At 39.3% G+C, this 15,512-nt stretch overlaps 1 protein-coding gene across 3 annotated transcripts in view; it reads left to right on the top strand.

Annotated features, from left to right (window-relative positions):
* The window catches only part of LOC129460298 (putative uncharacterized protein CLLU1-AS1), a 41,575-nt gene that overhangs the window by 4,186 nt on the left and 21,877 nt on the right, over positions 1-15,512 (top strand). Inside the window, exons 2-4 of one of the 3 annotated variants that reach the window (XM_063614298.1) lie at positions 1,330-1,419; positions 2,802-2,961; positions 3,513-3,646. In XM_063614298.1, coding sequence (XP_063470368.1) covers positions 1,330-1,419; positions 2,802-2,961; positions 3,513-3,552 — 290 coding nt within the window. In that variant the 3' untranslated portion in view covers positions 3,553-3,646. Of the gene's footprint in view, positions 1-1,329; positions 1,420-2,801; positions 2,962-3,512; positions 3,647-15,416; positions 15,496-15,512 lie in introns of those variants that run through there. The other 2 variants (XM_063614297.1, XR_010114891.1) reach the window with 2 other exon arrangements.

Below are 15,512 nucleotides of genomic sequence, written 5' to 3'. Positions count from 1 at the left end.
CTCAGACCTCCCTCTTTTTTTTTTTACCTTCTTCCTTTTTTTTTTTTTGGTCACACTTGTTATACTCAATCTCTGGCACTTTTACAAAAATATTTTAAACTCTGCATTATCACTTTTCCCCAGTATTTTCTCTCCTTTTATGAAATTGAGCCCTATGGCTCATTTTAATTCCTTCAGCTTTTTAGTTAGATAGCATGACGCTACAATTCAGGCATAGTCAAAGCTGCAGACAGTAGCATAATGTTATTATACCTGAGTTAATAGCCTAGGGTGACTAGCAGTCTTAACTTGGGTTAGATATTTAAATTTTAGGAGCTTAGTTTCTCCTCTGTAAAGTAGGATAATAGTGGTATACATATTTGGGTTATTTGTGAAAAATAAATTTGACAAAAGTTAATTCACATAAAGGACTTAGCATAGTGCTTTGAATGGTGTCAGCTATATCATAATTAAAGATTATTTCCCCGTGGGGCTATGGGATTATCTATCTGGACAACTGAGGATGGTGGCATGTGGCCCAGCAGTTTCCTTACATGCTGTGACCCAGCAAGCCAAGCCACCTCTGTCTTAGGCACTTCCTGGAAGCAGTGGCTTATTGGTGTTTTCAACACCCAGAGTGGATCATTTGTTAATTCCTTCCTCCTCTATTCCATACATTTCTTTTTCAGTAATAATCCTGTAATGATCAGTAATAATTATGCTTTTCTTGATTTGCTCTTTAGTTTTAAAACAAATACCAGTTTTAAAAAGAAGAAAGCTGTAATTTCAGTGATGTTACTTAGTCTTGTAAAAACATTTCATGTACTTAAAATTGTGTCTAAAAAGCCAAAAATATTCCAGCATGAAGTTCACACTCTGTTTTACTATTCAAAATTTTAAGCACAAGTAAAAACTCTAAGTGGTCCCATAGAATGACAGAAGCAAGCAATTTTGGTTCAGTTATTTTGTCTACACAATCACTGTGTTATCATTCTTGATTCTGAATCTGTGATTTGAAGAAGAAACATGTGGTACCCCAAAGACTAGGGGCATGAAATACCCTAAGTATTTACCTGAGTCCTTAAGAGTCAGGGACTGTATACCCGGATGTTTCCCATAATCATTTTCATGTCGGATTCAATGTTTGTTAAGGAACAGGTAATAAAAATATGCAAACTTGAAACCATTTATATATTTAAAAGCTCAGTGGTGACCACAACAATTATTTAGAATTCAAACCAAGAAAATGTTTTTTCAGGGAAGAGTATTTGACCGCTAGTATGATTTAGAATTATGATGCATGGCAATAATTATACCAAACTGCATTTCATTGATTCTATTATTTTTCAGATTCTCTACAGACAGTGCAGCCTAGTATCTCCCAGACTTGTACTTCCTATGGCTCTGCACTTGGGGCCCCACTGCCTGGTAGAAATGAAGGTCAGTGTTCGAAAGTATTTAAAGAATCCTGCTAATCCCTATTTTATCCATAAATGTCATCTGTCATAAAGAAACTTTTAGCAGAAACATTTTTCACAACTTCTGAGAGGTCTTGTGGGGGGTTTTGCCATAAAGTGCTCTTGTTGAGCTCTTGATATCTATACACTGATGCCCTGGGTTTGTCCCAAATGATGCCTCCCATCCATTCATCAGCAGGACACTATCCCAGTTCACACACCTATGCCCCATCTCCACATATGTTTCACCAAAACCATAAATTTTGAAATACAGTCAATACAAATGTATAACATATTGTATTAGGGCTCTTCATACAAAAAGAACCAATAGTGTGTGTGTGTGTGTGTGTGTGTGTGTGTGCATATACAGTCATGCACTACACAATGACATTTCAGTCTACAAAGGATTGCATATATGATGGTGATCCCATAAGATTATACCATATTTTTACTGTACCTTTTCTACATTTAGATATGGTAGATACATACATACTTATCATAATGTTATACATACTTATCATGATGTTACAGGCTACACCATGTAGCCTAGACGTGTAGTAGTTTATGCTGTTTAGGTTTGTGTAATTACACTCTATGATGTTTGCACAATGATGAAATCACTTAACGATACATTTCTCAGAACCTATCTCCATTGTTAAGCAATGCATGACTGGATATGTAAATAAAATGGAAATTGACTCACACAATTATGGAGGCCAAGAAGTCTCATGATCTGCCATCTGCAAGCTGGAGAACCAGGAAAGCTGGCAGCGTAATTCAGTCCAAGTCCAAAGAACTGAGAACCAGGGAAGCCAAAGGGGTAACTCCTGGTTTAAGTCTGAAGGCCCACTCATTTCCAAGGGCAGGAGAAGATGATATACTAGATCAAGAAGAGAAGAAGCAAATTTTCCCTTCCTCTTTTTGTTTTATTCAAGCTTTCGACAGATTAGACGATGCCTGCCCTTATTGGTGAGAGCCATCTGCTTTACTAAGTTCACCAATTCAAATGCTGATCTCTTCCGAAAACACTCTTATGGACACGCCGAGAATAATGTTTTACCAGCTACCTGGTCATCCTTTAGCCTAGCCAGGTTGATGCATAAATTTAATTATCACACATATAGTCTTACCGATTAGTGACCTTTTCATTCTTTATGGTATTTAACAGTGAAGATTTGTAGATGGTCTGTCTACTTGGTTTTATAGGTTTTGATCAGCACTCAGAAGCTCAGTTTGATCACCCTAGTTTGGCCTGAGCTGAAAGTGCTGAAACAGTGAGTTCTTTGGGTCTTACTTCTAGAAACCAGGAAATGAGAGAGATAGTGACTTGGTTTCCCTTATGTTTCCCTTTTTTTCTCTTCTCAATGGCTTTGCTAACAAGTTTACCTCCAAACTATGAGATTTCAGAAGGAAAACCAAGATCCGTCTCTGCGTATGTGAGAGAGGGCAAAGGAAATGTGCCAAGGAGAAGAAAGAAGACACACTTGGGCAATGATTATGGGAAGAAGGAAGCACAGGAGAAAAAGTAAGAAATGTACAGGTGAGAGAGATCGGGAGAAAGATGGGAAATGTGGGAGAGCAGCAGGAATCATAACAACAATAATGCCAATTTGGAAATGAGACCAGTGTATAAAGCATACCAATAAGGCCAACGAAGTGCCAACGATGGAAAGCCACCCTATCACGAGAAAGGAAAGTCATAGCAGATGTTTTATGAGACAGCTCAGAACACAATGACCGACCAAGATGGTGGGACAAGTGAGAGGTGGAGAAATGACCCAGACCCAGACCTTTCGGGCTCCTGAACTTGGTTCATACCTCATGTCAGAAGGAGTAGTTACCAAAAGAAATTCTCTTTGCTTTAATTATAGAAGCAGGAATATACCTGATTTTGTATGTAACAGCATATGTTTAAGATCTGAATATTTCTATACCCAAAAGCATAATGTATTAGGGTCAATCATTTGAAATTGCCAATATGCACTCATTTTACCTGTAAAAACTGTAATTTTGCATGGTTCAAACTAATAGATATGAAGATATTCTCAAGCAAACTTTTTTTCTTTTGTCTTGAAGCCCATGTGGAATATCCAAAGAGAACTTTGGCCTTGACTAAGCTTCCTACGTTCTCCTGGAGTTGGTGGTTTATGAATGTGGTGCCATCTGGGGAACTGACAACCCCTGATGTGTTCACTCTGCTCGTCTTCCAGGTGAGAGAAGAAAAAGGGGAGAAAGAAAGAGAAGTTCCAGAATTCCACAGGCTGAGGGAGATGGTAGTAACTTCTGTCTATGTTGGTTTCTGTTTATTGGTTTGCTTTTTATTTTGAACTTGTTTGACTTCAGGTTCCAGGTTTGTTTTTCTCTTTGTAGACAAGACTTTGACATTATTAGCAGGCCCATCTGTTTGCTTTTCTTAAATAGAATGTCAATTGGTTTTTGTTTTAAATTTCAGGTGCTTTTAAGTTTGACTCTGCTATTCATTTCCTAAGGTAGTTTGGGCATGGTAGTGCTGGTAAGAACAGAGAAATCTTGCTTTATAGAATCTTTTTGTTCAAATGAATGTACATTTTTAGTATTCGAAAATTATCAGTTTTAATAGGTTTGATTTTCCCGTCTATAATCTATGTTTTCTTCCTTTATTCCCTCATTCTCTCCTATCCCACGGGTCCACATTTATGCTCTGATCAAGTTTCTTTTCATATCTTTCCGCCTCACAACACACACAAGAAACCTAATACAAGCCACTCTCTGTTTCTTTCTCAAAGGAAAAGAAAAGGATTCCTATGGGATCATACTGATTTCTGTGGGCCCCCTGCATAAAAGATTGTAGTGCATTAATGACCCTCCATTGGCCAATGAATCATTATTGAGCGCCTAGTTTATGTGGAATACTGCTCATACAATATCTTCATTAATGATGGGAACAGATTTCATGAGAGACGTTGAAATACTCATGGACATAGACTATCTTGGCAGTTATGCTCTTGAGATTCTTTTATAATGGACACATATTTGGAGCAGAAAAAAGCTGGAAACTTTCACAAAGGTTTGATCCAATGGCTTTTTAAACATGAATCTAACCATTGCGAAGTTTGGCATCTACTTTGTACCCCCAGCAGTGCCAGCCCGTGTAAGGTATAAAGGTAATAGACAGATGATTGTACTGCGAGTGGTGAAAGTCCTGCCTTAACAAATATTCTCTGTTTTCTCTGCCTCTGTCATACTATAAAAATGTTTTCTTCTCTGGGATTATTTTAAAGATACCTTTATTCCAGGTAGTATTTTATCCCGTGGGAGACAGATCTTCTTATCTAACCACACATTAGAAAGAGCAGCTGATCTTCAGCCTGGGTGACAGAGTAATACCCCATCTCTACAAAAAAAAATATATATATAAAAGATTAGGAAGGCATGGTGGTGTACACCTGTAGTCCCAGCTACTCAGGAGGCTGAGGAGGTCCAGGAGTTCGAGGCTGCAGCAAGCTATGACTGTGCCATTGCACTCCAGTCTGGGTGACAGAGAGAGATCCTGTCTCTAAAAAAAAAGGAGGAGAAGAAAGAGCAGCTGATCCTATCTTCACATGGCAGGAAACAAGGTCATGAGCAGTGGCCACACAGGACTGTTTTGTTTTGACGTAATGGAAGTGGCATGGGAAAATGTGAAAAGAAAGGTCACCCTGAATAGCTCTAGGGAAGAAAAAGAATGTTGGGCATTTCAACAAACAGCATTACAGAAAAGAAGAAGCAGATGCCAAAGAGGGGAACTGAAGAAATGTCAGTGATAAATTCACCATTGCTGTAAATTAGTATTTGCCCAACCTGACTAGGGAAGTTCCAGTGAGCAGTGGAACAACTTGACGTGGAGCCTGGGAAACTTTGAGCAGCCATCTAGACGGGCAGACGTAGGGTGACCAGTTCATTCAGGTTTTCATGGAACACTAATTTAGTTTTTATTTTATTTTTAAATTTATTATCTTTTTTAAATGGACAAATAAAAATTCTACATATTTATGGGGTACATAGTGATGTGTTGATACATATAATGTAGAGTGATCAAATCAGGATAACCACCATATCCATCATGTCATACATTATCATTTTTTTGTGTGTGTTGGGAACATTCAATATCCTCCTTCTAGCTATTTGAGACTAATTAACGTATTATTATTAACTATAGGCATCGTATAGTGCTACAGGATGCTGGAATTAATTCCCCCTATCTAACTGTAATTTTGTTTTTGTATCTGTTAACAAATTTTTCCCTCTCCCTTCCTTCTCCCTACCTTTTCTAGTCTCCAGCATCCTCTGTTCTACTTTTTACTTCTATGAGATCAACGTTTTTTTAGCTTCCGCATATGCATGAGAATATGTGGGGTTTAACTTGCTGTTCTGGCTAATTTCACTTAATATTAACGTCCTCCGGTCCCATCTATGTTGCCGTGAATGACATGATTTTATTCTTTTTTTAAGGAAGGCCTATTTTTAAATTTTTTTAGAGACCGTGTCTTATTATGTTGCCCCGGCTGGTCTCAAACTTCTGGCCTCAAGAGATCCTCCCACCTCAGCCTCCCAAGGAGCTGGGATGACAGGCACTTACCACTGCTTTGGCTAATTCTTTTTTTATAGCTGATAAGTATTTCATGGTGTACATATGCCACATTTTCTTTGTCCATTCATCCAGTCTCCTAGGTTGAGTCCACATCTTGGCTATTGAGAAGAGTGCTGCAATAAACATGGGGGTGCAGATTCTCTTTTATATACTGGTTTCCTTTCCTTTGGGTAAATTCCCAGTGGTTGGGTTGCTGAATCATACGGTAGTTCTATTCGTTTTCCATATGGCTATGTTATTTCCTGGTTTTGACACCAAATATCCCACATTTCAGAAATCTCCTCATTCCTAGGCTCACTGGGGTGGTTCATCACTCTAGCTCATACCTCCCAGATACTGAGAATACCATCATCTTATTCAAACCTGCATAAGGTTATCATTACTACAGGTTAGGTCATATCGTGTACATTAAGGTTCTTTGGAGAAACAGAACCAAAAGGAAAGCTATAGATAAATAAGCACAGATTTATTATGGGAATTGACTTATATGATTATGGAGGCAGAAGGTTTCATGATTTGCTGTCCCTACGCTAGAGAACAAGGGAAGCTGGTAGTGTATTTTAGCTTGAGTCTTAAGGCCCAAGAACCAAGGAAGCTGATGGTGTAACTTACAATCTGGGGCCAAAGACCTGAAACCAGAGGTGGCCACCGGTGTCAGTCCTTGGGACCAAAGGCCCAGGAATCCAAACCTCTCATGTCTGAGGGTAGGAAAGGATGGATGTCCCAGCTTAAGACGAGAAACGGAATTCACCCTTCTTTTGCCTTTTTTGTTCTATCCAGGCACTCAACAGATTAAACAATGTGCATCCACATTGGTGAGGACCATCTGCTTTACTCAGTCTACTGACTCAAGTGTTGATCTCTTCCAAAAACACCCTCACAGACGCACCCAGAAATAGTGCTTTACAAGCTTTCTGGGTGCCCCATAGATCAGTCGGGTCCACACATGAAGTTAGCCATCATAGTGTGGTTCAAACTCCTATCTTTTATTTCTTCCCGCGTTTCCCTGAGTGTCCGGACCATCCTCATAAGAGGTTATACTGTCTTTTGTCTTTTAGTAGCATCAGCCTTTCCTCCCTGACCCTCCCTTCTCCTTGTCATTGTTTTCATTTTTAATTTTAGAAACTGATTCATTCTAGGAACATCACCTCCTAAAGTTGTTGTTTGTGAGAAGATTCTCTGAGGGCTGTAATAGGGGTTGTGAAGCTGAGAGATTTCAGACGTGTCGTTCTCACCGGAATTCAACAGTGGCTATCTATTTCCACATGGAGATAAGTGCAAAGTGTGGTAGTGACTTCAGCAATGTTGGGCTGTTGGTCCTATGAGATAAGCACTTACTGATTTTTTCACAGGAGGCCTGGCATATTCCAATAGGCACCACACATATAAAATGCATGCATGCCCTGGTCCTGACCAGCCTTTGTTTGGTCTATAGTTGATGAAAATATATTAAACTATGGTTATGTGATACATCCTGTACAATGGTGATGATCTGTGGCAATACCACAAAATCATTTATAAAATTCATAACTATGTAATCCATAAATTATGTTATAAAATCCATAAATATTTGAGAATATTGTCAAAAAGTTTTAGAACCAGATAAAATAATTCACTAAGAAAGCCATCTAAGTGAGGCTGGATTCAGTGACTCACATCTGTAATACCCAGCACTTTGGGAAGCAGAGGCGAGAGGATCACTTGAGGCCAGGGGCCAGGGGTTTGAGGCTAGCCTGGGTAACACAGCAAATCCCTGTCTCAAAAAAGAAAGAAGAAAAGAAAAATCTCATCGAGGTAAAATCAAGCACATTGTATTGACTGAAGATATTTGTATCAAAGTTTCATCCCATGGTAATTCTTTGTTACAGAATCGTCAGGTGCTAATGTCCTTAGCAAGGAAAACAATGAGAACGTGCATAAATTAGGATTTTTTTCATAAGTCAACTTTTCATTAACCTTATTAACAGTGGAGAGAAGATGCATTGTTTTGTTTTGTTATAAGCTGAATCATAGTTAAAACAAAAGTTGTCAAAATGTGGTACAAAACACATTCAGTTAAAAATGCATCCAGTGTTTAGAAACACATTTACTATTGAATGTAGATAATTGAAACATAAAAAAAGTAATATGAAGATGTTAGATTAGAAACATCTAATGCCAGAAAGTTTTGATGTATCAGAATATTATTGGGGTTTCTTAGCAGGTCACTGTTTTATTCAAATATTGGAATAGTAAGAATCTTAATAACTAAAAGTTTCTGCTTTCTGTACCAAGTTTTTGAGATAACTGCTCATTTAAATCATCCAGCAATCATACGAGGTAGATACTACCATAATTCCCTCACATTTACATCTAGAAATGTAGGTGGTACATATATGAGTATATATTATGTGGCTGGCATACAAAAACACATCTAATAATTAACTAATGATAACATTTTATCATTAATGGTATTGTGACTGTCTTAGTGACTTTCCAAAATGAGATAGAACCCTGCTCTCATTTTTAGCCAGATACACTAATTTTCTGCTTTATTTTTTATTCTGTAATATATGAGTTTCTGAATGCTGGAGGAAATTTATCTTAAAAAAGTTCATAAGAAACCTGAATGTGTTGAGAAATCAATTTAAATCTTCCTGTGCTAATACAGATACCTTGAAATTTTTAGGGACCCCAAGGAAACAAAATAATCTGTTCATGATTTTTGCACACTTTTTATAGTTAGAGTGACCACAATCAGAACCCAGTAGACTGGGGAAGAGTCCATTTCTATTCATGCTCTCCTGCTAGAAATGTCTTTCCTGGTAAAGTTCATGAAAAAGTTGCCTGAATATCTCTATAACTATATCATCAGGAGGTTTACATAAAGACGAGATACACACAGCTCTAAAGAGAGCTTAAGAGTAGACGTAGTGGAGAAACTGGTTAAGGTCAGAGAGTGTTGGCAGAGAGAATGTTTCCTCTTGTGGCTTGGAAAAGTAGAGCAAGTATTTTGAAACCAGAATTGTGACAAATATTTCATAGCATGGAATAGGTTTCTCTTTAGGAAAAAGAGCTGATGTAAATGTTTACCAGTTATTTTTTTTCCCAACATATATTTACTGTCATGTAAGCTTGAATTTCCAAATTTGAACTTTTGCACATACCAGTGAGGGCTAAAGTGTATCTTATTCATCATGGCCTGTTAGAAACTGCCGCCTCTAGTTATATTACCTTCCCTAGGGCAAAATCCACTGCTTACCTGCCTCTCTTCTTCCTTGTTCTTTCTGGCAACCTATTTTTCCTCATTTCTTTTCTTCCTTCTCTTTTTTTTTCCATCTCTTTGAACCTCATCCTTTCTCCAGTAACAAGCCAATTCCTCCGTCTCATGTTCCCAGACCATTCCAGCCCACAGTAATTTCTCCTTTTCCTGACTCCTCATATTACCTAATGTCTTTGCCAAAGACTTTAGCTCATGGATTTTCTAGATCATAATGTTGTTGAATTGTATTTTGTGTATAAGTCCAGTTCCCTCAACTAGATCCTAAAAGTCTGAGACCCACAAAGAGAGCATATGTCACTTTTACATTTCCAACAGGACATATATTCCAATAGTGTTCAATAAATATATGGTATTTTGAATTATATTCATTTCCCCCTCCCCAGCTTTCCCAGGCAAGTGTATTTCTTTCATTGTTTTTGCCCAGCCATGCTAATTTTTACCCATAATACCTGTGACAGGCTAAGAGGAAAAAAGAGGTAGCCATCACAAACAAGTTATTCACTTGTAGAAGGCAAAGTGTTAAGAAATATTATTAACTTTACTAAAGAATAAGACATTCAGTAATAAACAAAATTTAGTCTGAAAGTGTATTCAATGTTCACACAAGAAAAGTGAGGACAGTTATATTTCAACAAATGTTGACAAGTTGGATGGTAATAGAAATTAGTTAGCAGATCTCAAATACTAACTAGAGAAGCTAGTTGATAGCCAATATAAATTTCAACCCTAAAAAGTAGCCACTTGAGGCTCATGCCTATAATCCCAGCACTTTGGGAGGCCAAGGCGGGTGGAACACCCAGGAGTTTGAGACCAACTCGGGCAACCAGGCAAAACCCCGTCTCTACAAAATATGAAAAATTAGCCTGGCACGATGGTACACACCTGTAGTCCCAGCTACTTGGGAGGCTGAGATGGGAGGATTGCTTGAGCCCAGAGAGGTCGAGGCTGTAGTGAGCTATGATGTTGCCACTGCACTCCAGTCTGGGCAACAGAGTGAGACCCTTTCTCAAAAAAAAAAAAAAAGAAAAAAGAAAAAGAAAAAGAAAACAATGGAGCCACTTGAAATATGGTTATGTCAAAAAGTGTCAATTTATTAAAAATACCTTCCTTAATTAGGTTATTGCTTATGTTTGAAATAAAGAATTCATCAATGATTGTTAGACATTGTGTGCTGACGTTAGACATGTTGTTGGGTATGATCTGTAGGATTTCTACATTTATTGTCAAATAATACTTTTTAATAACAATAAAACTTTACCACAGGAAAGTAAGGTCCCACAGAGAGTGATAAATGCCAAAGGACAAATAATCAGCAGGCTTCAGAGGATCCCACTGAGTGAGTGCAAGATCTTAGTAGAAAACAGGTATTTGATAAATAGTTGAAACATGAAGTCATGCTTGTTCAGACATTTATTCCCAGTGTCATGAAAAGAGCATAAGCCAAGAGGTAGAAGAGCTGTAATTCAAATTTATTTCTCTACTTTCTGCTGTAAGAACTTGGACAAGATACCTAATGCATTTGAATATTCATTTCCTCATCTACAAAATATATGTAACAATATTTCAATGACTTTTTGAAAGCAACATGAGAAAAAGCTGTAAGTGCTTGGCAAAGAAAAATTGCAGGTGCTTTTTGAATGATGCCATTCATACCTCAGTTTCCCCATATTACACAGGATATGAATGTCATGGCCATAGAGAAAAAGAATCATTGAAATTTATAATGTGAGAACCAGAGATCCAGAGATATGACTTCAGGGGTAAGAATCAAGCGATGAATTAATCTGAAAACTTGTGCTTCTCTCTGGGTGTCTGACTTCAAGGCAACTAACACCAGGACTTTCCTCTATAAGAAAACAGCATAATTAATACATATTTATTATAACACACGTCCATGATGAGGCGGGCTGAGGGCTACTCGTAGCCTATGTGTACTTACCTGTGGGAGTGCATGGTGAAAAGCACTGTACCCACAGTGGGCAGTGGTGGGACAGAATCATCCCCAGACCAGGATTTCTAGCTATATAGCAATTGGCCGGTACAACTCTGAAGTCAGGGCTTGTCCTAGAGTGGTGCAAGAGAAGAGGCTAGAACCCTGGGAGATGATATCTCACCATCATTCACCTATTCTGTAGCACTTAAGAGGACCAGGCACTGTGCTCTACATGCGTTATCTCATGTAATCCTCCCAGGAACCCTATGATGTAGATATTGCTAGCATCTTCCATTTACAGATGAGTAAACTGAGGCACAGACAGGTTATGTAATTTATCCTAAGGCACATGCCTAGAAATGTTCCAATAAGAGTAGAGTCCAGGCCATCTGAATTCAAAGCCTGCTCTCTTAACCCTTCTGAAAGCAAATCATATTGGATACGTTTGCAAGAACACCAAGAGAGGTAGGTACTTCAAGGATCTGGACCTGGGAGATGGATGTGTGAAGGGAAAGGAAGTTTGGTCAGATGTCCCTGTGTGATTTTGTGCATCTGGTATGCTGTCTAAATGGCATGGAACCTGCTCCCTGATGGATGCTGGGTGAGGACGTCTGGCAATAAGAATGGCTGTACGTGCTGTGTGTCCCAGTGACAGGGTTGGTTGTCTATTTCCAGGACCGGGGGCTGCTCTCCCAATTTGACCCAGATAAGTGCCAGACACAGGAGCACAGGTGCAAGATCAACTGATCTGTTTCTTGGGTGGAATTTTCCTGCTTAAAAAAAAAATAAAAAGATGCAGGAAAACAACAACTTCCTATGACCTCATTCTGCTTAAAATTCCTGGATATGTCTCTTATTTCCTCTCTGCTTCCGGATTTTTTTCTTACTTTATTTTAGACTAAATTCAGTTTCTTTAAAAGGAAGCAGGAATCAACTTCATAAATAAGGGGTGTTGATTTTTTTTGCCTGAACATTTTGAATGACAAAGCCAAAGCACCCTATTCAATTGATCTCCACTAACTGCCTGATTGAGTTTTTGCCCAGATGGTCAACTTTCCTCCACGGGTGCTTCATGGACTTTCTGCATTAGAATCAATGGATGCATTAATTAAATTCATGCCAGGCATGGTGGTTCATGCCTGTAATCCCAACAGTTTTGGAGCCAGGAGGTTGAGACCAGCCTAGGCAACAAAGTGAGACCCTGTCTCTACAAAACATTTTTTTAAATCAGGGTGTGCTGACATGCATCTGTAGTCCCAGCTACTCAAGAGGCTGAAGTGGGAGAATAATTTGAGCCCAGGAGTTTAAAGCTGCAGTGAGCTATGATCATACCACTGCACTCCACCTTGGGCAACAGAGCAAGACCCCATCTCTAAAAAAAATTATAATCATTCATTCATCAAAACTGTTTACTGAGCACCTATTATGTAGCTGACATTATATTAGATGTTGATTTGTGGGGCCTTTGCCCACATCTTCTGAAACAGTGTCTCTGGCAGTGGACGTCTTAGTGTATTTTGTGCTGCTATAACAGACCACTTGAGACTGTAATTTTAAGGAACAGAAATTTATTCCTCACAGTTCTGGAGTCTGGGAAGTCGAAGATCAAGGCCCCAGCAGGTACGATTGTCTAGGGGAGGCTGATCTCTGCTTCCAAGATGGCACTTTGATGCTGTATCCACCAGAGAGGAGGAACACTGTGTTCTCACATGGAAAAAGAGCTGAAAACAGCAAACTCACTCTCACAACCCCATTAGATAGGGCCTTAATCTGTGCATGAGGGAGGAGTCCTCATGACCTAATCACATCCCAGAAGCTCCACTCTCTAATATCATTACCTTGATGATTAGGCTTCAACATGAATTTTGAAGGGGGCGCCACACTCAAACCATAGCAGTGGGCCTAGGAATCTTCATTTTTAGCAAATTCCCAGGTAATTTTTATGTCCTCAAAAGTTTGCAGACCACTGACCTATATTATGAACTCTTCAAATACAGAGCATGGAGTTTTTTGGAACTTTGTAGCCCATAACAAAGTGCCTTACGTGATGGTGTTGATGTGGTGTTGGTTAATGATTTAATGAAGAAAGGAATTTCCCGACTCACTGCTCAGAGTGACATACGAAGATCAAACCCATCATTTATTGTCTTTCATCTTTTCATACTTCTTAATTGTCTGGTCTTGAGCCTAGCTGCTCAGACACCTGTAAGTTAAGGATATGCTTATTTCAGAGATTGGCTGTGGATGTCAGTTCTAACTGGAAAGTTAAAAGAGAGCGATTGCTGTCATCTTCTCAGCACCCCACTCACTCTTCTTTTAGGAGTGGCACCTTGATTTCCCTTAGAGGATTGACTTCTGCTTATGGAAGGTCAGCTTGGTGGGCTTATCAGTGAAAGGGTGAGTGTGGTAGGCAGCACGGCCCCCAAATGATGTCCATGCCCTGATCCCTGGAGCCTGTGAATATGTTACATTGCATGGCAAAAAGGGCTTTGCAGACGTAGTTACAAACCTTAAGACAGGGAGACTAGACCAGCGCAGTGCTTACACCTGTAATCCCAGCACTTTGGACAGCTGAGGGAGGTGGGCCACTTGAGATCAGGAGTTTGAGACTGGCCTGGGCAAAATGGTAAAACCCTGTCTCTACTAAAAATACATAAATTAGCTGGGCCTGGTGGCAGATGCCTGTAGTTGCAGCTATTTGGGAGGCTGAGGCAGGAGAATTGCTTCAACCTGGGAGGCAGAGGTTGCACTAAGTTGAGATTGCACCACTGTCCTTCAGCCTGGGTGACAGAGTGAGACTGTTTAAAAACAAAAACAAAACAAAGATAGGGAGATTATTCTGGATAACCTGGTGGGTGCAACATAATGATTTGAGCCCTTAAAAGTAGAGAACACTGTCTTGCTGGAATCAGAGTGATGCAGCAGAAGGAAAAGTCAGAGAGACCCAATGTATAAGAGGGATTCGTTCACCAGTGCTGGAGAGGATTACAGGTAAAGCATGAGGAAGGATGCAAGCAGTCTCTAGGACAAAACCTGGTCCTTGGCTGACAGCCAGCAAGGCAATGGGAACTTCAGTCCTAGAATCACAAGAAACTGGATTTGGCCAACAACCTGAATGATGCTGGAAGAACATTCTTCTCCAGAGACTCCAGGACGGAGCTCAGCACTACCGGCAACTTGATTTTGGCCATATGAGCCCCTAATAGAGGACCCAGTTGAGTTCATTCAGCCTTTTAACCCACAGAAGCTTTGAAGTAGTAAATTTGGGTTGTTTTATGCCATTAAGTTAGTCACAGTTTGTCACAGCAGCAACAGAATACTAATTCAGTCAAGAGCTGGCCACTCAGACGTTCTTTTCCAGGAATTGGAATATTTAGCTACGTGATACAGGGACCAAGACATTTTGAAGATGGTCCATTCCAACAGTAGCATCTTGAAGACATCGTATCCACATGCTCTGGTCCTTGTCCTTTTGAAAGCCTGGTAATTCACCTTTCTCTGAGTTACCTCTCAACTTTTTGTTATTATTAATTTTAGCTCACTAGAATCAGATTCTCTTCCCTATGACAAATAACCCTACCTGGTACAAGGGTAGATAAGTAGCAGAGGTCAGAGCTGCCGTGATGCTCTGGGAGATGTGATGCATTGACACCTCCCATGTTTACAAATACTTCTCAAGAAGCTAAGCAAGGCTGTGACCTGCCAGCTCAGTTGTAAGTTCACTAGACAAGTGCCACTGTCTAAAGGTCTTTAGGGCCAGACTCAGAGTCAGCCATGCACATTCCTCCTAATTTAACTGTAGCTGGGTTTCCTATTCAATTACAGGAGAACTTATTGAAGAATAGTCTCTAAGGAGAAAGAGGAACTGTTCCTTCAGTGCATTTTTATAGTGTGAAAGCAAACACGTTTTTTGTGTGTCCAGGAATATGTTGGGGGTTATAAGGTTTTTTTAAATTAGGATATTCTCAAAATCTGCTTTGCTTCTTGATCCAAAAGTCAAAGAATGTCAAGATTGAGTAGACATTAAACAATAATGAGTTTAATCTCCCATCAAGTACTTAAATTCTGCCCTCTGTATTCATCATAACAAGGTGACTGCTTTAACAAAAACTTCAAAATTTTATTGGCTTCTCCTAAATGAAGTTTATTTTTCACTCATGTCTTATTTCATTGCAGATTAGCAGGAAGAGGCTATGCCATTCAGGGATCCAAGTTCCTTCCATCTTGTGGCTCTTCCTTCTTCTAGATAACCAAGGTATTCCCCTTTCAGCC

The sequence above is a fragment of the Symphalangus syndactylus genome, chromosome 13 (assembly GCF_028878055.3).
Source record: "Symphalangus syndactylus isolate Jambi chromosome 13, NHGRI_mSymSyn1-v2.1_pri, whole genome shotgun sequence".
NCBI lineage: Eukaryota > Metazoa > Chordata > Mammalia > Primates > Hylobatidae > Symphalangus > Symphalangus syndactylus.
This window is presented reverse-complemented; position numbering and strand designations above follow the sequence as displayed.